General features: G+C 34.8%; 1 protein-coding gene across 1 annotated transcript in view; it reads left to right on the forward strand.

Moving 5' to 3' along the window:
* The window catches only part of AHI1 (Abelson helper integration site 1), a 202,686-nt gene that overhangs the window by 43,240 nt on the left and 133,952 nt on the right, over positions 1–25,494 (forward strand). The window contains exons 12-18 of the mRNA XM_082634082.1: positions 541–673; positions 3,660–3,783; positions 7,739–7,968; positions 9,560–9,666; positions 12,219–12,337; positions 14,691–14,821; positions 16,578–16,718. Coding sequence (XP_082490208.1) covers positions 541–673; positions 3,660–3,783; positions 7,739–7,968; positions 9,560–9,666; positions 12,219–12,337; positions 14,691–14,821; positions 16,578–16,718 — 985 coding nt within the window. The remainder of the gene's footprint in view (positions 1–540; positions 674–3,659; positions 3,784–7,738; positions 7,969–9,559; positions 9,667–12,218; positions 12,338–14,690; positions 14,822–16,577; positions 16,719–25,494) is intronic.

Raw genomic sequence — 25,494 nt, forward strand, 5'->3', positions numbered from 1 at the left:
GATTGATTTACTTTGAAAATACATTTTGGAAGGCAGTACAAATAATGGTTATTTTAAGAGAGAAAAAAAGGAAGAGAATGAATATTCATACATCATGGACTTCAGCTAGGCCTATATGGCATTTATAGACTCAGAACAAGTTTATGATTCAGCAAAAATCACTTATGAGTTGCTGTCATGAAATAAGGGTGGTGTGACATACATTCATTTTTGTGGCTGTATAAAAATAATGTGGTAGTGACAGCTTTAGAGTATCAGATATTGAAATTTTCTATTCATATTTTGGGTGAATAGTGCTAGTTAGGCATGGAGTATAAATTCACTTAATTTTCTGGAGAATTGAAACTGATTCTCTGCTTTGAAAGTAATTTACTATGGTTTTCCATCTCTCTGCTTACTTGCTTTCTTCTTCCTCTGCATCACAGTAAAGGGACTTTTTAAAAAACCAGAAACTGCAACAGCTACAATAATTGAAGTTAACAGCTGGCTTTCATATTTTAATGTTTCTTCATCTATATTGGTAAAATGTATGTTTTTCAGGCTTGCCGTATCCCGAACAAGCACCTCTTCTCACTAAATGCAGGAGAGCGAGGATGTTTTTGTCTTGCTTTCTCCCACAATGGAAGAATATTAGCAGCAGCCTGTGCCAGCCGGGATGGGTATCCAATTATTTGTGAGTAATAATCCTTCTGTTTAAGCTGATTGTAGTCTATACAGAGGATATTTCTTGGTTCTTAAAATTCATTGAAATCTTAATTTGAGTCATCTACCAGTACTACTAAATTAAAATAGATTTCCTCAAGTAAAGTAACAATTCTTTTAGAAAAATTTTGCACTTTGCTATACAATGTAGGTCCAGAAATAGAATGAAAATGATCAAATGAAGGAAGATAAATTTATTTTTAAAACTTTCAGAAGGTATTTTTTAAGCATTTTCTACTTTAAATATAGAAATTTTGCAACATGAAGGATTAATAAATCTCTTGATAAATTTTAATCCAATTTTAGTCAGTTGATAGTAGTGATAATTTGATTATGAAAGCCCTCAAATTTGTTATGTGCAACTAAGACCTGGAACAGCCAAATAAATAAATAAATAAATATTTTTTAAAAAGAAAGAAAGAAAAACTTGAATTTAAATATACTTACTGCTTAAATCTCAAAAAACAAAAGAAGAATCTTTGTCATTTTTTCATTATGGTGTGTCTACTAGGAATTCATTTAGCTTATAGGATGTGCAGATTGATGTTTTTCACAAGTTTGGGAAGTTTTTCATCTTTATTTCTTAGAATGTTCTTTCTACCCCTTTCTATTTCTTCTCTTCTTCTGGAACTCCCATCATTTCTATATTGGTACACTTGATGGCGTCCTACAGGTCTCTGCACCTTTATTCATTTTCCTTCATTTTTTTTCTTTCTGCCCCTCTGACTGCATAATCTCAATTGACCTGTCTTCAAGTTTACTGATTATTCTGACAGTTCATATCTGCTGTTGAGCCCCTCTAGTGAACTGTTTATTTCAGTTATTGTACTTTTCAACTCTAGAATTTCTGCTTGGTCTTTTTTTATATTCTCTATTAAGTGGTAAGAAATAATTCTCACACCTTCGTTCTTTAGATGTGGTTTTCTTTATATCTTTGAACATATTTATACAAGTGAATTTAAAGTCTTTATCTAGGAAGCCAGTGTCATAGACAGTTTCTGTTGACTGCTTTTTTTCCTGTGTGTGGCCATACTTTACTATTTTGGGTTTTTTTTAGGGGTGTGTCTCCCTAGGAAATTGGAAATTTTAAATATTACAATGTAGCAACTCTGGAAATCACATTCCTCTCTTTACCCCCCCTCCATCTGTCCACCTGGGATTTGTTGTTGTTGTTGTTTGTTTAGTGATGTTCCTGGACTAATTCTGTGGTCTTTATCCTTTGTCAGGTTTTACCCCTGGAGTCATTGCTTGGTTAGCTTAGTGGTCCGCTAGTGGTTAGAGAGGGAGTTTTAAATGCCTGAGGGAACGGGTCTCCCAGCCTATGCCGAAGTGCCGTGTGTGTGTGGGGGGGTGGGGGTGTGGGTGTGGGTGTGGGGGTGTGTGTGTGGGTGTGTGGATATGTTTTCAATTCTAAAGTAGGGAGTTTACAACTTTGCCTTAGTGTTTACTTGCACAGTCCTCAGGGCAGTCACAGTAGGGCCTTTCAGGTCTTTCTTGCACAAGTATGTACACAGCCTTTCATGTGTACGTGTCCTTCTAGATTCCCCAGAATATATTGGAGCTTTACAAAGTCCCCTATGGACATCTCATTCCCAGTTTTTCCTTTTGAATTTTTTGGTCAACCTCTTCTTAGGCCCACCTGGTATCACTGTGTCAGATAGCCACACCACTGATTACTTCATGCACCCTAGAGTTACGGCTCTTCACACAGATCATGCTCAGAGCCAGGTCAGATAAAGCCAAGCCCTGAAAATGGAGCCTTTCCGGGAGCTGCCCAGCTGTCCAGCAGTGAGAAATCTTGGAGGTGGGGCTTTGGAGATCTTCAGGCCTCTTCTGCCCCATCCCGTAGCTGCTAGGCTGCTGGTTTTCTTCGTAGTTTCAAGGCTGTTGGTTTTTAAGTCTACTTTGGAGCTTGGGAGAGGGGAATGGGAAGAGGGCACGTTAAAACACCACAGAGCTCAGTGTTCTTACCAAGATTCAGCTGTTTTCTTTAATAAATGCTCCTCAGATTTTTGCAAGCCTTTCATTTCCAGAGTTCTGAAAAAGTTAATTTTGACAGTTTTTGCCAGTGTTCTCGTTGCTTTTATGGGAAGCAGATTTTCCGAGGTCTTTATTTTGCTATTACAGAAGTTCTTGTGTACTGCTTGATATTTTAAAGAGCAGTTGGTTTCACCACTAGGTGGTAGTAGAGACTTGGAAAGTATTTTCTGTGTTAAGTTGTCATCTTAGATTTCATTGTATGTATACGTAACATAGCCATACCACAATGCCTTGTTTATTAGATTAAATCTCTGTTCATTCTCTCACAGTAGTGTCTATCATTTTTAGTATTAGAATTTTTTTCTCACCATAGCACAGTTTAAATTTCTCATTGCTTCGAATAGTTAAATTTTGGTTGGAATTGGATTGATTTTCAGATAAAACAGTACCTTATTCATGAAAGACCAAATTACAGAATCTTTGAAGTGAATTGCAATTTAAAAGTTATTTGAGGGACTTCCCTGGTGGTCCAGTGGGTAAGACTCCACACTCTGAATGCAGGGGCCCTGGGCTCGATCCCGGTCGGGGAGCTAGATCCCGCATGCATGCCACAGCTAAGAGTTAGCATGCCGCAGCTAAGACCCGGCGCAGCCTAAATAAATAAATATTTTTTAAAGTTATTTGATTAATAAATTGATTATCAAAGATTATTAGGATTGCTTTGAAGAGATAAGAATAATTGTTAATTGTAGTCCATTATAAAATTTTAGGTATGTAAATTCTTGTGTCTAAAGCAAGTGAAAACTTACTTTTAAGTCGATTTTGACATTTTTTAATACTGAAAATGTCTTTGGTGATAATATTCTTATAGACAGTGCTTACCTGGTATACAAATTATTATAAATTATGAATTTTTATGTTATTCGGTTAAGAATCCTCTGTCTGGAAACAGACTAATTTTTGAATATTTTCATTAGTATATGAAATTCCTTCTGGACGTTTCCTGAGAGAATTGTGTGGCCACCTCAATATCATTTATGATCTTTGCTGGTCAAAAGATGATCGCTGTATCCTTACTGCATCATCTGATGGCACTGCCAGGTTAGTATACTTGAGAAGTACTCGCTGTGTATGCTGCTTGCCCTCAAAGAAAGCAGAGAGAATGAATATAAAGTGATATAACTACTCTTATGCTTCAGTTATATTTTGCTTATCAAGGAACCATCATAAACATGCATCATACAGACTCACTGATTAAATAAGAAGTAATGAAAACGTCTTTCCTAAAGACATTCTGTTAAATATATTTCGTTTATGTAATATATAATGTTTCTAGTCCTCACTGTCTTTAAATGATCATTTTGTACACTCTTTAATTAATATTTTGAGATGAAGTTCTTAAACAACAGAGATTTTTCCTGGAATATAAACTCTTGGTGGCAGGGATTCCGTCTCCACTGTTAGCTGGATGCAGAGGCCAGGACATGGTGCTGCTCAATGCACAGTATAGGGTCAGTAAATGAATATGCACCTTATGTTTTAAGAGCTTAATAGATTGTCAACTATTTGCATTTTTCAAAATGTCAGTTTGAAAATAATTTAGCCCCTTCCAATTTAATAAGTATCACAATAAAATATTTTAAAAGTTACTTTTTTAATCTGTTACATTTATTTCCTATCTCTATTGTCTCTTTAGTATCTATCTCTATTGATTTTTTCCTCTCAGAAGTATGTTCAAATTTTCTTATCTTAAGGAAATCTTTTTCTAAAGTCCTCCTGCCTTTCAGGCTACCACATTATTTTTCTTTCTACACCATCAAGAAGCATTCTACACACACTGTCTTTACCTTCCCCCAGTTAGTCTGGCTTTCACTTCCACCATGCTATATAAACTTTCTTTGAGAGACCTGCAGTTTCTTACTAATTTTCGGATCCACTGGCTCGTTTTAGTCATTACCCTGTTTGCCTTCACTGCAATACTTCATTATTGACAATACAGTCTTGAAATATTTTCAAGTCATGGTTTTCATTGACAACCTCTTCTGTTTTCTTTTTATCACTCTGACCAATTCTCATTCTCTTGTTCCTTTTCTTCCGCCTGTTCTCTGTAAATGCTTATCCCCAAGATCCTTTATTCGATGTCTTCTGTGGTTTGGTGTGCTTATCCTGGTCTCTCTCATCTCCTTGGCCTTGAATCTCACATGCTAATGACTTGGAGCTCCTTCTCTTTTTCCAAATTCAACTTTGTATTACACACTTCTGTCTGGATTGCCCAATGGCACCTCAAATCCATAACGGAAATCACCAAATTTTGTTTTCCTTTTGTAGCCCTCATATAGTTTTTAATGGCATCCTTATCCACCCTGTCTCCCAAGCTGGGAACTCAGAGTAGTACTCATGTTTCTTTCCTACATACAGGTAGTTCTAAAGTATATTAATTCTGCCTCCTAAAAGTCTCACATTCTGTCACATTCTTTCTATCCTCACTGCTGTTGCCTTAATTCAAGTCCTTGTTATCTTTTGCTTAAACTGTTGCTGCTAAGCTTTCCCAGCGTTCACCCTCTAGCTCCTCCATCCCTGCTCTGCTAGAATTCTTTCCAAAACCAGCTTTCATAATGTCTTGACTTTAAAAATCTTTGCGCTTTGGAAAATGTTCCAGTTCCTTAGCATGGCATGACAGGCATGACCCTTATTGACCTTCTCATCCCTTGTGCACTTCCCATGTACCCTCTGCCTCACCCACACAATCTTTTGAAATACCTTTAGCATCTTATCTTCTTTGGCATCTCCATGTTACCTGTGGACTCTTCCTATGCTGACATGCCCTTCTCCTCCCCTTCCTGCCCAACTCATCCACTCAACACACGTCTAAATGCCTTTTGTAAGCCAGGGTGGGCTCATAGTCATCATTTAAAACCCAGCTCAGATTTTACCATTTCTTGAAGTCAACTTGGGTTTCCTCACACAGCATATATTGTAGTAAAGGATATTTTTTTTCTTTATGTAGCTTGGAAGTTGATACTAATTTAGGACTCTTTACATCCTAAAAATATTGTTGGGAAGGATTAACTGAGTGAAGAGAGAAACAGTGTGGCTAGAACGAAAAAGACAGTGGGGTTTTTGAAAGAGGTGAAGAATACTTACACTGAATGAGCTGAAGTCAAAAGGAAGAGAACGAGAGTTGCTAATGCTCAGAAGTGGCAGGAGGTCGGGTTTCTGCCCAGGTCTTCTGTTATCCCCTGGGGTCACTGTCACCTGTTATTGTTCATGTCTCCTGAGTAACTGTTTTCCACTGGTTTGCTCTCTGCCAGATGGGCTTAACCTAAATCTCCGTCTTTAGTTATCTTCAGTATAATTTGAGGACACTACAGATCAGCAGCTCCTAATATAATCAGAAAGACTTGTCCATGTGTAATGGCTCCCAAATAGGCCCATAAAGCCCCACTCTGCCCTCTCTTCACACATACTGTTTTAACTTTGGAATATTTTTTTTCTTTCCTAATTCTGATAATTTTTGTGTGTGTTCATCTGGTCTTTACAGATTTGTGTATCACTGTTCTTCTCTGTCTTCGGTCAATCTGATTTTTTTTCACAAACCCATTAATACATTTCTTTTGATCTTGGATTTTACCATTGCTTGGGTGATGAAAGCCATCATTGATACCAATTCCACTTTTATGTAAAAAGCTTCATTTTTATTTTAAGGTATTGTGTCTGTCCTAATTATATTGAGCTGTTTTTAAGGTACAGTTGCTTCATTTCTTCTTGTTATATAGTATTTCAGATAATGCTGCTAAGATTTATTAGCAGGCCACTGAAGTTTTATCTTTTAGCATTCTCCTTAATATTCCCTCCAAATTAGTGATTTTGTTCTTTCTATAAGTACTATATTTCATGTTACATATGTTCATTGAAAATATTACTGTGGTAAAAATGTTTATGCAGTGATACACATGCTTTACTTTTACTTGAAAACATGTTCTTTCACTTCCTTCATTTATGAGTTTGGATTCTTAGTAATTAAAGATCATATCCTGTATTTTAAGCAGCTGCTGAGAAAACTTATAGAATGTTATTCTTGAATAGCAACTATTTTTTTATAGATAATTTTGAAAAAGACTTAATTTGCTTCAGTTCTTAGTAATTAAAAGGATGAACTATAAATCCCCATATTAAAAAATTAATAAATTCTTCTAATTCTGATAACTTAAATTTTAAAAAATCAAGTGCTTCACACTCACAAAGCACCTGTTTGTTCCTAGATTTTGCCTGCATATTGACTTGCAGAGTATCTAACATGATAGTTTAACTCTTAGAGTTTACTCTTGTCAAGACTGTAGCAATAACAATATTAATTTCTTTTAAATCACCTATTATATAAAGGAAGAGATAACAAGAGTATTAAACATAAAGTGAGTGCTCGATGTTAGATAGCCTGTTTTCTATAAAATATTGTAATTATTTTAATGTTATTTTACTCAAGTATTTATATAGTAATTTCAATGTGCCTTCTAAGTCTTTGAGATCTTTATGTTCATTATCTATGCTTCGAAGTTACAAATATAAAGTTAATAGAGTACCCTATTCTCTAAACCCTCAACTGTAAGCACTTTGGAAAAACAATATACACAGCCTAAATGGGAAATCATTGAAATTTCTCCCTCTGTTTTGTTTTTTACTTATATTGTATTAAATGCAGTAGTTTACCAACTATCCATTTGTGTTTACTCAATGCCAAAAATAGGTAGGTTTAAAAAGTACAGACATATACAAGTACATTTCACAGTATAGATTACAATTCATTTGTCATTTTACAGTATAGATTACAATTAGTAGAGGAATAAAACATTATGCTTGAAAATAGCTATAAGAAATAGCTTTGTCAAACTGAAAGAACTCGGCTGTCAAATAATGTCATCACATTATTTTTATTGTTATAAAATTTACCATTGGTTGTTGTCACTTGCTTACTTTTATAGAGTCCATTGCCCATATTGGTTCTTAGAGAAATGTCTGCCTTTCAGAAGCAATACGTAACTTTTTTATCCTTTTCCAGGATATGGAAAAATGAAATAAACAATACAAATACTTTCAGAGTTTTACCTCATCCTTCTTTTGTTTACACGGCTAAATTCCACCCAGCTGTAAAAGAGCTGGTGGTTACAGGATGCTATGATTCTGTGATACGTATATGGAAAGTTGATATGAGAGAGGATCCTGCCATATTAATCCGACAGTTTGACGCTCACAAGAGTTTCATCAACTCTCTCTGTTTTGATATTGAAGGTATGTCCAAGAATATATGCCAGTTGAAGGCTCGTTACATGAAGAATTTTGAAAAATTTTCTGTTTCACTAGGATAATAATTATTTAAGCTTGAGGGTGACTTTATGTATCAGATAAAATTAAATATGTTTGTGTATATTTAGATTTATGCATATTTTGCAGATCATATGATAGACCTTGGCATAAATTTGGCACTGAGGGAATTGTTAGTTAATTTTGAAGTCAATAAATTTCTAAACATTTTGATTCAACTAATCTTTGCTGTAACAACCAGTCCTGTTCCAAATTGCAAAATATATTTCATTGGATTGGTGATTATTCCCTTAGTAGGTTTTTTAAAGGGCCGTTTTATGTAAAGGGTAAAAATGAGGAAGATGGGGGTGGAAATCCCAGAGGAATATTGAAAATATATATTTTAAATGTAGCAACAGGATTTTTTTTTAGTACAGAAATATATAGAAGGGAGATTTGCAATTTAAAGGTTTAATCTTAGAATATGAGTATTATGGATAGTGTTTTAAGGACATAAAATGTAGATTATTTTGTCAGCTGGAAGAATAAAGAAATTCAATATTAAATAGTCACCTTTTCTATTATTTCAGACAATAGGTGTGTATAGCTCTAATAAATTAATATGGGATCCAGATCAAAATGATAGTACTGCTAATGTACTCAGTTCAACCATAAGGATGTTTATAAGTAGGAACCCATTCAGGAAAGGTCAACCAAGGATAGAAAGGCATCTGAAAATTCTTTCATAATAGAAGTAGCTCAGATTATAAAAGAGAGATGAAGAATTTCTTCAAATATTTGGTTAAGATGTGGAAAAAAGAGAAGTCCTTCTACGTCGCTCTGTAGGTAGAAGTAGGGCCAAAGCTGCAAGAAACAGATTTTCTTTGCTCAGAATTAGAAAGAACATTCTAATATATAGAGCATTTCATCAGTTGAATAAGCTACTTTTGTGTAAAATATTACATTCACAGTTGCTGAACAACCATCTGTTCATAATGGTTTGTAAGATATTCCTGATGGGTTATGATGTTGAATCTGATGATCTCTGAGGTCCCATTCAACTTTAAGGTGGTTTGACTCTAAGAAATGATGCTGAACTGAAGCACCTGTTATTTATTATTTTATTCATTCCCTGGTCATTTACTGAGTTCCTACCAGGTCTCAGGCATTATGCTAACAGTATATATTAGAGTATAGATGTTTTTCCAGGAATATAAAATAGATTATATAGGTTAATAAAGGTGAGCAATACAGATCATATTGGATATTTCAAATAATTTGTTTAGCTTTGGAATTCGAGCCACGTACACATAAACTGAGATGCTCATTTCTTTTTGTATTCAGATTCAGGTAGGTGACAAAGGGAAATAAATCATCAAAAATAATTCAAAAGGGTGAAGAATTCATTTAAAGATAGTTAGGATCTGATTGTTTGCCTTTTGGACTTTTTAAAAACTGTAATGCCTTTTACTAGCCCTTCAATTCTTTGTTTTATTGGGATGTGTTTTCCCAATTTCATAATATTTGTTTCAACCCCTGTGTGACATTTATACGTAAGTAATTTTATTTTTTTAAATAGGTCATCACATGTATTCAGGAGACTGCACAGGGGTGATTGTTGTTTGGAATACGTATGTCAAAGTTAATGATGTGCAACACTCAGTGCGTCACTGGAGTGTAAATAAGGTATAGAGCCATTTCATATTTGGGGATTTAATTAAAGAAATGGGGAAAAAGAAATTGAACCACATGACTTTAAGATGTCAGGACAGATTCACTTTGTTATAAAGCAGAAACTAACACGCCATTGTAAAGCAATTATACTCCAATAAAGATGTTAAAAAAAAAAAAAGATGTCAGGACATTCCGTTCATTCTTTTCAAAGAAATTAAGTTTTTCTCAGTCCCTGAGAAGTCAATTATCATGTCTTCCTGATGGCTAATTGATAATAGTGACGTAGTGAAATTTTCTTCATTTTGGCCAGGCTTTTGTTTTTTTTTTTTTTTGAGCCCTAATTTGCCCTATGGTATTCAGGGATCCATTACTGAAATTTATGCAAAATGAGGTATATGTATATCACCATCTATACATAATAACATTTTCTGCTATTCATATTCTTTTTTTCTTGGTCTAATAACATCACTAAAAACACTGTGCTCAAGGTTTTGTTAACAGTGCTATCCCTCAAAATTATGTGATCAAGATTATATAAATATGAGAGGGCCTATCATTTAATCACAGTAATTGTTTCATTTGAAATATACTAAATTGGCAGAAACAAATGAATGATCTCATTTTTGAAGGAGAGTGTTTTAAAGATGGCTTGTATACCAAGCAACTTTGTTGGTGCATATTTAGTATGTTTAAGTTAAAAATACAAAATGAATTATTAAACCTGAGTTGTTTTTATATGTATTGATATAGTTTTTGTCTTACATGCTATACCTGTGTTCTTCAGTTTTGTTCTTCATAATAGATTATAATTGTCCCTGTTTAAAAAAAAGACATTCTACATGAAAAAGAATTTCCAGGAACTTTAGCTAAATCTGTTGAGTCTGTCAGATCTGTTTAAAAACCAGTCTATTCTATTTTTAGTCATTCTCATCTAGTCTGTCAGATTAATGAATGATGGCTTGGGATTCATGTTGTAGCCTAATTTCACAAACTTTGCAAAGGACTTTCTAATTACTTACATATTGATACCTAAAGGATTGGCAAGGCTCCAAAGGCACCATTTCTAATCATTTGAGTCTACAGTGCAGAGTGTATTATTTGTATTAAAAATCATGTGTTTCTTTACCTCAATATAGTAACCAAAAGGCAAATATACCTTGGAAATCTGCCTCCTGGTGGTTACTTGAGACAGTCGAAAATAGAAAGTTAGGAAATGAGCTGGGATGTCTTTTTAGTAGCTTATGTCCTAGGACAGATGGGAGACTGCGATTTCTTACTTGGTTCTCTTCAACCAGCAGTGGGGGGAAGGATGCTGGGTTATACACATCTGTCCCTTAAGATGAGGTGTCCATGTGCTGTTGCACACACTCCTTGGTATAGGGCGTGGTCTTTAGAACTAGGGCTTGAGCATGAATATGATAAAAATATGAAGGAACTCATTAACAGATACTACAAACACTGAATCTACCAGCAGCTTTCTCAAACCTGTACCTAACACTTAACTTGTTATGCAGCCTTGGTTTTGATTTTGCACATTTGCATCTGTGTAAGTGTTGCTCCAATTGCTCACACCTTCAGCAGTGCATCTCCACCTCCAAATCGTAGTTGGGCTCAGTAAAATCCCCCATCTGTGGTATCAGTATCTGACTTCATTCTGTAACTTGTAAAAAGCTGACAGCAGGTTTTAGCACCAAATAGCAGTAGGAGGGGCTCAGCTGCTGATACTAGGATTATAGCAGTTTGTACCCCACCTCAGCTGGTGCCAACCCACCTCTGAAGAGGAGACCCTCTAAGAGAAGCGGGCAAGAATAATAAGGGGTCCTCGAGGGAGAAGAAGGCTAATTCAGAATTCTGCCCAGAGGTTAAAGCAGACCCTCTCTTGACTCTTTAGACTTTAGTTTAAGCAGTTTTGCATTTGCAGTTTTTTTCTTTCTCCTGGTAATCGAAACAAGAACCTTTGGAAATTGTCCTTATACACGGCTTGTTCAGGCAGATTCTCCTTCAGTGTTTGTGTCTTTCTTGACATCATTAATCAGGTCTACTTATAGTCTTCTTCTATAAGTAGAAGATTTAGCTGCCTTAAGCATCCAAAAAAAATATTACAATCTAAACTAAATTATTTCAGAATAAGATGCTGATAATTTACCTTTTTCAGGACAAGTGGAAATAGATGTATGAAGAAATAATCTGAGACTGAAATAGAACTTGAGAGCTAATTCTATACTTAATTTTGAATTTATAAAAATTGGAAAGTTTCTTACCTGATGATAGACAGTGTAGTGTTAGAAGATATGTTGGTAGAAAGTGCTTCTTGTTTGGGAATATACTACAAAAACACTAATTAAATATGGTGTTACATAACAACCAAAAAATAGATTTTAGCAGCTTTATTTTCATCCTTAACCTGAAGTTACTCGGAATAATTTTGCTAACAGTTTTAAAACATCCTGTATTGTGCAACTGAAAATGACATCTTAAAATTAAATTTGTACACTTAAAAGGGCTTAACTTTAGACAAACTTTACAGTGGTAATATTTTATAATCTTTTTAAAAATCATTTTAGGAAATTAAAGAGAGTGAGTTTAAGGGGATTCCAATAAGTTACTTGGAGGTTCATCCCAATGGAAAACGTTTGTTAATTCATACCAAAGACAGTACTTTGAGAATTTTGGATCTCCGAATGTAAGTATATTTCAGTATTTGCAGGTTAAGTGCTCATAGATTAAGTAATGATTTAATTCATATTTATAAAGTGCAGCTGTGGTTCTCAGCTAGAGAATTTTGTCCCTCAGGGGACCTCTGGCAGTGTCTAGAAACACTTTTGAATGTTTATTCCAGTATCTGGTGGATAGAGACCAGAGATATCACTAAGCATCCTGCAGTGCATGAGACAGGCCTCTGCAACAATTATCTGACCCAAAATGTGAATAGTTCTTAGGCTGAGATGTAGTCTATTGTTTTTTATTTTCACAATAAAAAAAAAGAAACTACTGCCATCAAATATCTTTTATCTCTATGATATTGGTTTAACAGTATTATGATCTGCTATCATGCCTGAATGAGAGGGCTTTTGATTCATACATCCTTGTTTTTCCTTTTTGTTTTATTTCTAAAAGAGGCAAATGAAAAGAGATATTCTTAATGTAAAAATGTAAAAGGCAGAAGCGGAGTTCTAGGAAAAGCAGCATGGACTTCTGGTGTGCTTTGGTTTTGACGTCAAAAGTTCCTGTAAAACAAATGAGAGAAAGCTATTTTATTAAATTTCATTATTGTATTTAGAAAGGCAAATGTGGTAATCCAGGTTCGTTTATTCTGCAGTCATCACTTTAGGGCTAACCATTAAGCCCTTCAGCATTTATGTAGAACTGTTTGAGACACTGGCATGGGTACTGTAGGAGAATGATAAGCAGAATTTGTTCATCAGGAATTTATAGTCTAGTTGTACTACCTCCAAAATAACATACGAAACACTTAGGCTACATTGTGAGATCTTCAAGGACTGGAATCTGCTTATTCTTTTTTTCTATACATCGTACCCACATCATACCTAACAGACAGCAAGTACTCAATAAGTATTTTTAATGAGTATAAATACATAATAAAAGGATTGTATTTTTCATGGCAATGGTAAAGCTGATAGCTATAATATAGTCTTCTGTTAAAGGCTCTGTGGCAAGACTGGTCTTTGAGCTCAATCTTGAAGGACGGGTAGAATTTAGACAAGATGGCAGTGTCCTCACTGGGGTGGAAAACCTGAAAAGCCTGGAATAAAGTTTGGAGGTAGCATAATAGAAGCTGTATTCAGGGCAGAGTGAGTTTGTATGAGCATGGGTTTCTTGCTAAGGAATGCCGAGAGAGAATCCAATAGAAATTAGAGCCAGACTTCAGAAGACCAGGCCTGCAGAGTTTGGTTGTTCTCTTTTTAAGCAGTATAGTATTCAGCCTATGATCATGCTTGGGCTCTAGAAGAAAACTGCTTACAGTCAAAATACTGCCTGTTCCACCCCTTACTAGCTGATTAATCTCCCTGTGTCTCTCTTTCCTCATCACTCAAATGGAAGAAATAATATACCATCCTCATAAATGTTCTGTGAGGAATAAGCTAGTTTATACATGTAACGTACTTAAAACATTAACAAACATAGCAGAAGTGTTTGACCCAGTAACCTTAGGTTTAGTTATTTATGTTAAGAAAATAATTATGAGGCAGTGCAAAAAATATGTATATACACAAGGCTGTTCACAGAAATCATACTCATGGTAGGGGAAAGCTGGAAACATCCTAAGTGTTATCCAACAATAGAAGATTTCTTAAGATATATTTAGACAATGATATAATATATGCCTATTAAAATGATAATGCGTAATCTTTATTTTCTGACTTGGTGGCCATTATTCATGACTCATTGTTGACTGAAAAAAGCAGATAACAGAGCAGTATATGTAATATCTTCTCTGTAAACCAGGGATGATAATAGTACCTACCTGGCGCATAATAAGCACTAAAACAGTGTTAGCTGTTATTATTCATAAGTTAAAAAGCCTGGAAGGTTATATACCATATTTAATAAATGATTCAATAATGTTTTGTCTGATACTTCTGCAATGATCAAGTATTCATTGTTTGATTTTAAAAATTTATCACATGGAGAAAATATAAGAATATAAAAATTCTGTTCATTTCTTAGTAACCAATACAAATGCTACTTCCAAAGTAGTCTTTTGCTCCATAGCTAGAAATCATCTCTCCTATCCAAATCTGAAAAGTACTCTTTCTGTTCTTCTTTTGTGGCACTTTCTACATCCACTTTCTATTTTACTTTAATGCATTTCTTCTCTCTCCTGCTAAATTATAAGCTCCCTGAGCTCTGGGACTATCTCTTCTTTATTCTGCATCCATCATAGAATGTATCCTGCATAACAGATTCTCACAAGTTGTTTGTTAAATGCAAATGAAGTATTTAAAAGTTTTCCTACCACCAGTCTTTTAAATGGGTAAGACAGGTTACATTTGTAAAATCTTTTTGGTTTCTAGATTAGCAGCAAGGAAATTTGTAGGTGCAGCAAATTATCGAGAGAAGATTCACAGTACTTTGACACCATGTGGGACTTTTCTCTTTGCTGGAAGTGAGGATGGTATAGTATATGTTTGGAACCCAGAAACAGGTAAATAATATTTCATTGAACTTAAAAATTTTTTTGTTTTGTTTTTGATGAAGTATAAAAACTACAATTTTATGGGGCTTCCCTGGTGGCGCAGTGGTTGAGAGTCCGCCTGCCGATGCAGGGGACGCGGGTTCGTGCCCCGGTCCGGGAGGATCCCACATGCCACGGAGCGGATGGGCCCGTGAGCCATGGCCGCTGAGCCTACGCGTCCGGAGCCTGTGCTCCACAACGGGAGAGGCCACAAGAGTGAGAGGCCCGCGTACAGCAAAAAACAAAACAAACAAAAAAAACCCCTATAATTTTATGGAGTAATTTTCAAGGAAATTCTGATTTCAGGTTCTCAGTTATGTTTTTCAAAATTGGAAAGCTGATAATGGAATTCAGCTGCAGTCTAAATTTATATTAAATTCTGTTCTTTATGGTTTTGATATCTTCATGGATTTAGAATTTCACATTGTAATTCAAGGTTTATTCTTTCCTTGCTGGTAATGAGATATTGTTGAACTTAGAGAAGTATTTAATGAGGACTGTAATATAAAACACAGTATTATAAATTGAATTTAGAGTACAACTAGGTATACAAATGGTTAACCATCTACATTTTTATTAGAAACAAACATACTCCTGTCAGTTTTGGATGTCTGAAACTTAATAGCAATTTTACTGTAATTCAGTTTTTTGTTGTTGTTGTTGTTGTTTTTTTTTTTTTTTTTGCTGTACGCGGGCCTCTCACTGTTGTGGCCTCTCCCTTTGCGGAGCACAGGCTCCGGACACGCAGGCTTAGCGGCCATGGCTCACGGGCCCATCCGCTCCATGGCATGTGGGATCCTCCTGGACCGGGGCACGAACCCGCATCCCCTGCATGGGCAGGCGGACTCTCAACCACTGCGCCACCAGGGAAGCCCCATAATTCAGTTTTTTTCAATAACATAAGCTATTATATTGGGCAGTTCATTTGTGCTTCACCTTTTTAAAAGAAAAGCCAAAACTACATAAACATTTTTTTTAGCAGTAGAAAGAATTTTATAGAAGTTACTTTAAAATTTCTTTAATGAGCAGTATTTGACTTCAGCTTTTTATTTTCTTCACCTTTCCCTTTAGGCATTTTTGACTAGTCAGTTCACTTATAGTTTTTTTTTTTTTCTTACTGTATTTTGATACTTCAGCATCAGTTCATAAGTGTTCATAAATCTCTTTTCCCTAATCCATGGAACTGGATTCTTTGCTTTTTGAGTTCTGATTTTCAAACTTAAACTTCTGCTGTGGGCCTCTTTTAGTCATTAATAATCATATGCATCTTTAAAGCAGATGGTACGTCAAACAGCCTCTGGAAGAAAAATAGAAAAAATTAATTCCTCACTAAACCTCTCCCAACCAGAGTTTCTTTAGTTTTAATCCTGACATTCCTCCCCTAGTTCTCCCTGGAGTTTTTTGTTAGTTGGCATTTGCTCAGCTCTGACAGATCTCAGAGTCAGGTCTCTCTACTTCCAAGCTCTTTGTCTTTATTTTGTGCCTTGAATACCTCCATGAAGAGGTTGGACTGAGAAGTAGAAAAAGGAGGGCCAACAGAATGAAAAATAAAGATAATTATTTAATATAGTGGTACTCAAATATTTATAAGTTTTTAAGGTGTTCATGTAAATAACGTGAGCTTTATCATTACTTACTATAAATCTTTTAAAATAAGCTACAGAATAATCTTCTAATGAGAAGTATCTGAGATGGTACAAATTATTGAATGTCTTTTCTTATTTAGGAGAACAAGTAGCAATGTATTCTGACCTGCCATTCAAGTCACCCATTCGAGATATTGCTTATCATCCACTTGAAAATATGGTGGCATTTTGTGCATTTGGGCAGAATGAGCCAATTCTTCTATATATTTATGATTTCCATGGTAAGTCTACCACTTGGTAAGAGGAGAATATTTAGAGTAACCTTTACATTTAGACTGAACCGGAAATTATGAGCTCTGTGAAAACTGTCATCCTTTGTATTAACAAAGCTCTCTTGAATATACTATGAAAGCCAAGTGACTTAAAAAGATCATATTATTATTATAACATTTTATTTTTCCATGAGCACTATTATTATGGAGTTTAAATATCATCAAAAGTACACATAATGGTTGTGCTCTTACGTTGTAATCACAGAAAGGTAGTCATCACTTCCTTTGTAAATCAATTTAAATAAATAAAATTCACCTAAAAATTATTTGGGAACATGTCTAAATTTAAAAGATAAATAACATTTAGGAAATATGGATCTGTAATGTATTTACTTGAATATTGAGTTAATTTCCTATTCTTTGTTTTTCTTTTTTACTAAAGCACATAGTTTAAATAGGTTGTAATTTTGAGAGTTTCTTAACATAAAAAGAAGGGGAAAAAAATCAAGCGTCAATGAAAATGAGATCTGGAATTAGAAATCTAACGTCTTTTTCTACACTAAGGTTACACTATTCTGTAATTTTGGAAAATAATAAGGAAATAAAGACTTCAGACACATTTTTCAGAAATAGCATGGCGTTATTAGAATTATCTGGATTTATGCTATTTTTCATATATGTCTTTAATTTTTGTCCTGACATTAGGATTTCATTGTTCTGCATGGTACTGATGGTGCTGACACTCTCAAAATTGCAGTTCCAGAATGCTTCTTATTACTCTCTTTGCTGTGTTCAGGACATCATTCACTGCGTTTGCTAAGCTAAGATGGCTTCCACACAACATCGTAAATGCATAAATATGCAAATATGTATACAGGTAACATTGCTGTGGCACTATCTAGACGGAGTGTTTTAAGTTAATGAAATGCAAGTGGTTAAGCTTACTGCATTAATACAGTGTGAATTGGTTAATGTTTGTGATAAGTGCCAAGTGTTAGACAATTGAGTTAAGCTCTAAACCTGAAGTTCTGGATCGTAGTATGGATTTTATTATGCCTTTACAGGTGAATTATATTAGGAAATATGTAAAATTGAGATTTATCCTGTTTTAAAGAATTTTACAAAGAAGAAATAATAAACTTCTCTGACACATATTCAGATTTACAGAACAGTATTACTGATGGTGGAATTGTTAAACAACACAATACCACTTGCTATTACAAACAAATTTAGCAAAAGTAAACACTGCCTGACTATGGGAAAAGACAAGTGGATTTCTCAAATCATCCAGTGCCCAAGTTTGTTGTCTAGTTCAAACATATGTCCTGAAACAGGTCTTTCTTTTATACGTTTTAAATCTTCACAGAAAGGAGAAGAGTCATACCTATTTACTTTGTAATGGGAACTGTTATATAGGAAATAGGCACTCAATTAATTTCCTCAAACTCTTCAGAAGTTTCACCACAGTTTTCATTGAATTTCTATTTTGCTTTTTAGGCTTTTGAAATTTTCACTACAAAATGCAATTTAAAGCTCCAGTCTCATCTTTTTTCTTTAGTTTATTTTTTTGTCTTTGATAGAAGTTCATCAGTAGCTTAGCCCAGTTAGGTTTGTCCATTTGGTTTTGTGACAATAGACATTTAGACTAAGAAGTCCATTCTAGAAGCATAAGTAGAAAGAGCCAAGTGCTTAGGAGTTCAAAAACATTTACTTTTAGGCTCAGCTCTGTTTTTTTAGTGGCCTTGCACAAGCCTCTTGCCTTCCTGAAGCTCCATTTCCCTATCTAGTAAATGGTCCTACAACTACTAATATCTGTCCTACCTAAGAGATTTTTTTGCGAGGGTGCTATGAGACAGGGACTGTGAAAGTACTTTGTAAGTTGATAAGCACTATACTAAAACAAACAAAAAGGATAAAGTGGGTTGTTACCGTGCTCATCCAACCTGTATACACTTAACTCTATGGGAACGTATATTTTAATATGCTGATAAGCCTCTCTGTGTGGAATGAAATGGAAAAAAAGGTTTTTTTCCCTTTCTTTCACTCTTTCTGTTGGTCAGCCTTTTTCTTTTATTTTTTAGAGTGTGTACCTTTCTAGGTCAGTTGTATTAGAAAATAAATGCATAAAGTTAAGAACATTATGTCCACAGTATCTTAATGTAAATGAGGGATTTCCATGAGTGTTTTAGAAATTTAAATGTTCAATTAATACACATATTAAATAAAAATATTTTGTGCAGTGTATTTAGAACACAATTTTTGATATACTAACACACCTTTACAAACAAAACTCAAAATGTTTCAATACATTTTCCCAAATCTTTGCTGCCTATTTTTAAAAAGAAGCAGTTTAGGAAAAAGTTAATGTGATCTCAAGCAATCCAGGATTTAGCACAGTTCTTGTGAATGGTATATAACCATGAAAAAATGGAAAGTTGTTTCAGACTCTAAAATATTTTGCTCATTAAATACAGGCCAGAATCATGAAGTCTTAAAATTTTTTCAATGAAAATTATAACATTTATTACTGACCTATTATACTTTGCCTTATATTTTATTTATCTTTTAACACAGGACTATTTTGCTCACACTTTCTTGTCTGAAAATAAAGTTTACAAGTAGTTTTACATAAATGTTTTAATGGTAAAAAATTTGAAAGATACAAGACAGTTACATGATTTTTTAGATAGTATTTATCAGAGCAGCTGATACATTTAGGCAATTTTTAAGGAAAATGGAGTAAGCTCATTTTTTTTTTATCAGTTAAATAAGCTGTGAATGAGACCACAGTGGTAGCTAAATGTATCATCCATCTTTCAGTTCTAGCAAAATCTGTGAAGAGTCAGCAAGCATCTTTCCCTGTTAAGCATGTGTTCAGGTTGTGGTCTTTTGGGTCTTTCATTCTACTGACTTTTTGCTTTTTTTGGTAAGAAATATGATTTTTACTTTCAGAAGGCAGTTTTATTTGCCTGATGTTGAAAGGGTTAATCATCTAGTAATACAAAATTTAGTCACAGTGTACCACAAATAATGTACTTTTAGGATTCCCATAATAACAGAGTACTAGTCAGAGAAACGGCTTCTAATGAATTAAATTTATGAAGCTAGACTTCAGCAATTAATGTTCTGTTATTAATCAATACTTGTCTACCTCAATCTCTAGGATCCTGTTCTACATTTAATGATAATTATGTCTAATACTTACAAAGCATTTTCCATGTTCCTGGTGCTATTTTAAGCACTTTACCCATATTTTTTAAAGTTTTCACAGTAATTTTATGAGATAGGTATTATAATTATTCCCATTATGGGAGCCAGGACTTGGATCCATACAGGCTGGACTTGGAGTCCATGCTCTCATTTGCTACACTAAACTGCCTTTTTAGCAGATTTCCTGAAATATTAGCTTTTGATTGTCTAATATGCAAACTTTTTTTTCCTACAAAACCATTTATTCTATGCCTCTCCGTGGAGTATGTGATTTCTTTATATTGTCTGTACTTTGTGGGAAGCAGAATTGGAGGCTTATCTGTCTTTTTATTACTGGTACCTAGTCTGAATACTGGCACATATTGAATATACATGTAGTATTTTAAGCAGGATCAAGTCTTAATTTGGGAAGTTCTCAGCATTATACGGTAATCCCAGGTAATGAGCCTAATTTTTCACTAGGTGGCAGTATCTCCTGTGAATCAGTATTAACTCTGGAGTGCTTTTCAGTCATAGTGTTTCAGGTAAAACAAATCTTCATTGAGCATTTATTGTGTGCCAAGTTGAACAGCGCTGTGAAACCCAGGAATCAGAACCATGCTCTTTTCCAATCTTCTGTGCTTCCTAAGTAGTTAATTAAACCTCTGGGAGAATTTTAGTTAAACTGAAAAGCAGTCTACCATTGACACTAAACATGATTTTATTTATAGAACTCATATTTATTAATGATCACCTGCATCATCATTGTTGATAGGTTTATTTTTCACATTGTGACATGTTTTACCAGAATTCAGGGCAATATATACCTTTACATTCCTATACAACTTGCTCAGTAACAAAAAACCCATGGTGTTTACAAGGCCCTGTGTCTAACATCCTACCTGTTATATTACTGATGTGCAATAAATACGTGAAATAAGAATTTAAAATCCCATAGAATAGCATTTTCCCCTTACATTTTATAAAAATATAGAATGAAAGGCGTGATCAGTTAGTAAATTTGGGGCTAATAATGATAGTGGTAGTAGTAGTAACTAATATTTATCAAGTATTTATGCTATCAAGCATTTATTTATTTATTTAGTAAGTATCCCCTACTCTCATGAGCATTTTACATGCATTATCTCATACAGTTCTCCCAAATCCCCACAAGATAGTTGCCATTATTATCCCCATTTTGCAGATGAAACTGAGGCACAGGGAGCATGAAGTAATTTGCCTGAGGTCACACAATTGGTAAAATGACGATGCTTGCCAGGCTGTCTGACTCCAGAGCCTATGCTCTTAAAACATTAAGCTGTCTGCCACAGCTACTTATTTAGTCTTTGCATTTCCTATTTCATGAAGTAACTTAAGAAGGTAGCCAGATATGCCTGTGGTGAAATGTAGTGTTTGTTTTCAATTTTAATATTTAGGAAGACCCCTTAAGAGTAAAAGGAGCTTTGGTTGTCTAGTATCATTAATTGTTCACTCCTTTACAAATGTTGGTGGTAATTATAATGCATTAAGCCATTATATTCTCAATATAGTCCAAAATATGATTTTTCTTTATTATGTAATGTCAAATTTTAATGTAACTACTTTTACACTATTTTTGCAATAAGGTAATGTCTAGTGGAAATAAATTTAACATCTGTAGTTGTATGTATAATTTAATGGTGTTCTTGAAGTACTAATTATGAATGATTCAAAAGCAAACTCAGATGTTGTAATCCTCATACTTGGATAAGACTAAGCAGTAACATATATAACTGATTGTAGGTTAGAGTTTTAGATATCTATTATTAGCTTAGTAGGAGAAATTGAGATAGAAATGCCAAATTTTAAGACATACTGAAGCTACTTATTTCTTGGTTATATCCTGAAGCAACTGTTTTAATATTCCACACATGAGGGATACTCTCATTGAAAGCTTATGTCATTCAAGGATTCAGGGCGTATGGAAAACATAGTCAACTTAATGGCTTTGAGCACAAACCAGAGCCCTGAATTCCTCACCCAGGCATTTTCTTATGCTTACATTGGTGCTTTCTAAAGTGCCTCCAGGGGACTTACCTGGTGGCGCAGTGGTTGGGAATCCGCCTGCCAATGCAGGGGACACGGGTTCGAGCCCTGGTCCGGGAGGATCCCACATGCAGTGGAGCAACTAAGCCCGTGCGCCACAACTACTGAGGCTGCTCTCTGAAGCCCATGAGCCACAACTGCTGAGCCTACGTGCCACAGCTGCTGAAGCCCACACACCTGGAGCCCGTGCACTGCAACACTGCAACTGGGGAAAGCCTGCACACAGCAACAAAGACCCAACACAGCCCAAAATTAATTAATTAATTAATTAATTAAAAATAAATACACTGCCCCCCAAAAGAAAAAATGGTACAGTTCAAAATAGACAACAGTGTGGAGGGAAAGACGGAAGTAGGAATAAGAGCATTTTGGTCCTAGACAAAATGCCATCACCTTCTATTTGACCCTGGTCAAAAAATTTATCATTTCTGTATCTGTTTTTTCACCTGAAAAATTAAAATAATACCTGTTTTATTTTATCTCAGTGTTTTATCAAAGGATAAAATGAAACTAGAAAGCAAGGCGTGGAGCATAGATATATGAAGCAGGCTGCAGTAGGGAAATCCTAGCTATTTTCTGTAGCAGTATACATGTCCCACACTTTCAGTTGAATAGCGTGATGTGTGATGATTGATAATGGAATAGGAAATCAACAAAACTACAATGCATGTACTTCAGGGCATTTGGAGATAGTTTATTATATTTTTGATGTTCAGCTAACAGATTTGCTGAATGATGGTAGACCATCTCCCATATGGTTGGCTATGAGACATGAGTCTTTTACACTTTCTTGTATAGCTTTTTGAAGTTTTATTAGTGACACTTTATAAGTTCTACATGACATATAAAATATTTCAAGAAATATAATATTATGAACAGGCCCTGAAATACACTCAGGCTACTAGAATTGAAGTATTACTCAGTAGAACTTCTTTGATCCATTGACGCAGTTTCTTAAGATTCGCTGAAGCAGGAACAAGTCAGGCCCAGTGAAATACAATAAAAAAATTATAAGCCCTTGAACATTCTTGTCTTAGTCAATTTGGACTGCTATAACAGAATAGCAGAGACTAGATGGCTCATAAACAACAGAAATTTCTTTCTCACAGTTTTGAAGTCTGGGAAGTCCAAAATCAAAGCACTGACTCTTTGTCCAATGGAAACTCACTTTCTGGTTCATAACCAGCACCTTTAGCTGTACCCTCACATGGTACAGCTAAAGACATTATTGGGGTCTTTTTTATAAGAGCACTAATCGCTTTCATGAGGGCTCTGCTCTCATGACCTAATCATCTCCCAAAGGCCCCACCTCTTAATACCATCACCTTGGGGGTTAGGATTCCAACATAGGAATTTTAGGGGAACACAACATTCAGACCACAGAGATTCTCTTCACACCGCAAGTGTGAGAGGAAGAGAAGGAGGATGCTGCATAACTGCTGAATGCCAGGAAACTAGAGCAGTAGACCTACCAGCTTACAGTAATCATATTGTCATTAGAAATAGAAATATTGATAAGTAAATTAGGTATCCAGTAAGATGACTATACACAGTAACATGGGTATGTGTAATAGCAGATTGACCAAAGGTATTAAATGTTGAACCACAAAGAAATATTACTGTTAATATAGTGTAAGAAAAAGACCATGCTATTTTTTAGTTGTACTTTATTATAAAGTCAATAACATAAGTACACATAGGTTTTAATAATAACAAACCTTGTATTATTTTCAAATGCAAAGGGCACAGAATTGAAATATCTTATTTCCTCCATTCTTCCTCCTATAAAGATAAAGATCTCCTGAGGAAAACCACATTATTTTTTTATAATTGTTTAAGGCCAGAACATACAGAGAAGCACTGAACTTACTATATAAATCAAGAAAGAGGGTCAGTTATGAAAACATTTAAAGAATTTTTTAAATTGTGTAAAGTCTAGAATCCCAAATTACAGGTGATAGTAAGTAAATTTAGAAGTATTTTGATGGATATAGGAAGGAAAGGAAATTACATTTCCTTTAAGCAAATGTAGTTGCCACCTCTGTGTTCTCAGCACCATGTCTATTGCTGTGCTGTACCACTTAGCACATAGCAGTAATTTCTTATTGACCTCCAAAAATTCAGACCCCCAAGAGCGGGGCAGTGTTTTTGTATTCCCAGAGGCTGCTCTAGTGCACTCCTCTAAGAGTCATGAAAGGATAGGGATGAGACTTAAAATTGTGAGTTTTAAACGTATTAGTTAGGTTAGAGCTAAGTTTTAAACATACAAAGTTAAATTAGTACAAGGAAGAGAAAATGACTAAGTGAAGAAATACAGTTACCTAATTGCAACATCATTCTCTAACCATGGCCTCTATGAAAATGATTTAGAAAGCTTTGAACTGTTAGAAGCATAGAGCTTGAAGGAATTTCAGAAATCATCTATTATAACCTATTTTACAGGGAAATAATCTGTATAGTCTTACACAAATAGGTATTTGTGGAGGGCTGGGGAGGGGAAAGAATGCAAGAACTGATCGCAGCTTGTTTGTAGTTTGTAGTATCTGAGAAACTAGGTCTTTATGAATACTTCTGCAGATTTTTTTTTTATGGCTGTCTTCACAGAACTAGAGGTGCTAAAGATAAAGTAGGGTGTTAATTTGCCTCCTTGAAATTCAGTCAGATGGCTTTTGTATAGAAAATTCCCTTTAGACAACAGAAACAAGTATTCATTATTGTTTGGGGTTTATTTTTGTCATCTGCATCCGTTTAAGCCATTTTAATCTTTTCTGAAAGGCATCCTTAATGCCTGGAAAAATAAACAGATAAATATTCAGGCAATTGCCTTTGGTTATTTTTTACTAGTTAAATAAATTCCTTTTTTAAAAAAGGAAAATAATACATGTTTAGCATAGCATAATACTTAGAAAATACAGTTTGGCAAAAAGAGTAAGGTTAATACCCAAATCCTACTGTCCCTTGTAACTGTTGCTTATATCAGCCTCTGTGCTTCTAACGCGTACTCACCCACTTAGGGCTTGAGGTGAAATTGTAGTTGTGTATCTGTCAAGTACAAAAACATAGGGAGTCAGAAAATGCCATTAAATAGTTAAACCCAGTTTCACTTTCCATTCATAGTAGCAAAAACCAATGAAATGTTAAGAGGACAATTTTGAAAAGCAAATCAGGCAAAGATCATGGAACGTGATTTGTACGTGTTGATTCATTCATCCCTGACCCATCTACTAAAGTTAAACCTCCAGTCCATTGAGCACTCTTCTTTTACAGGTTCAAAGTTCCTCTTTGTTCTTTAAACAATCTTTTATTTGAGGTAAGTAAATGTTCTGAGTGCTATGAAAAGAAGTCCAAACTATATACTGAAAAATAGTAGTCAGACCCACAAAAATCTAAGTGTAGACACGGCTACACTTCCATCTGAAAACAGTCATTGGTACTGAGAAACGTGTATCACTGCAAGGGTGGGCTGTAAGCAGGTCTTCTCCCTCAATTACGTCCCCTGGTTCTTACCACC

This window comes from Mesoplodon mirus (assembly GCF_964341445.2).
Source record: "Mesoplodon mirus genome assembly, chromosome: 10".
NCBI classification, from domain to species: Eukaryota; Metazoa; Chordata; class Mammalia; order Artiodactyla; family Ziphiidae; genus Mesoplodon; species Mesoplodon mirus.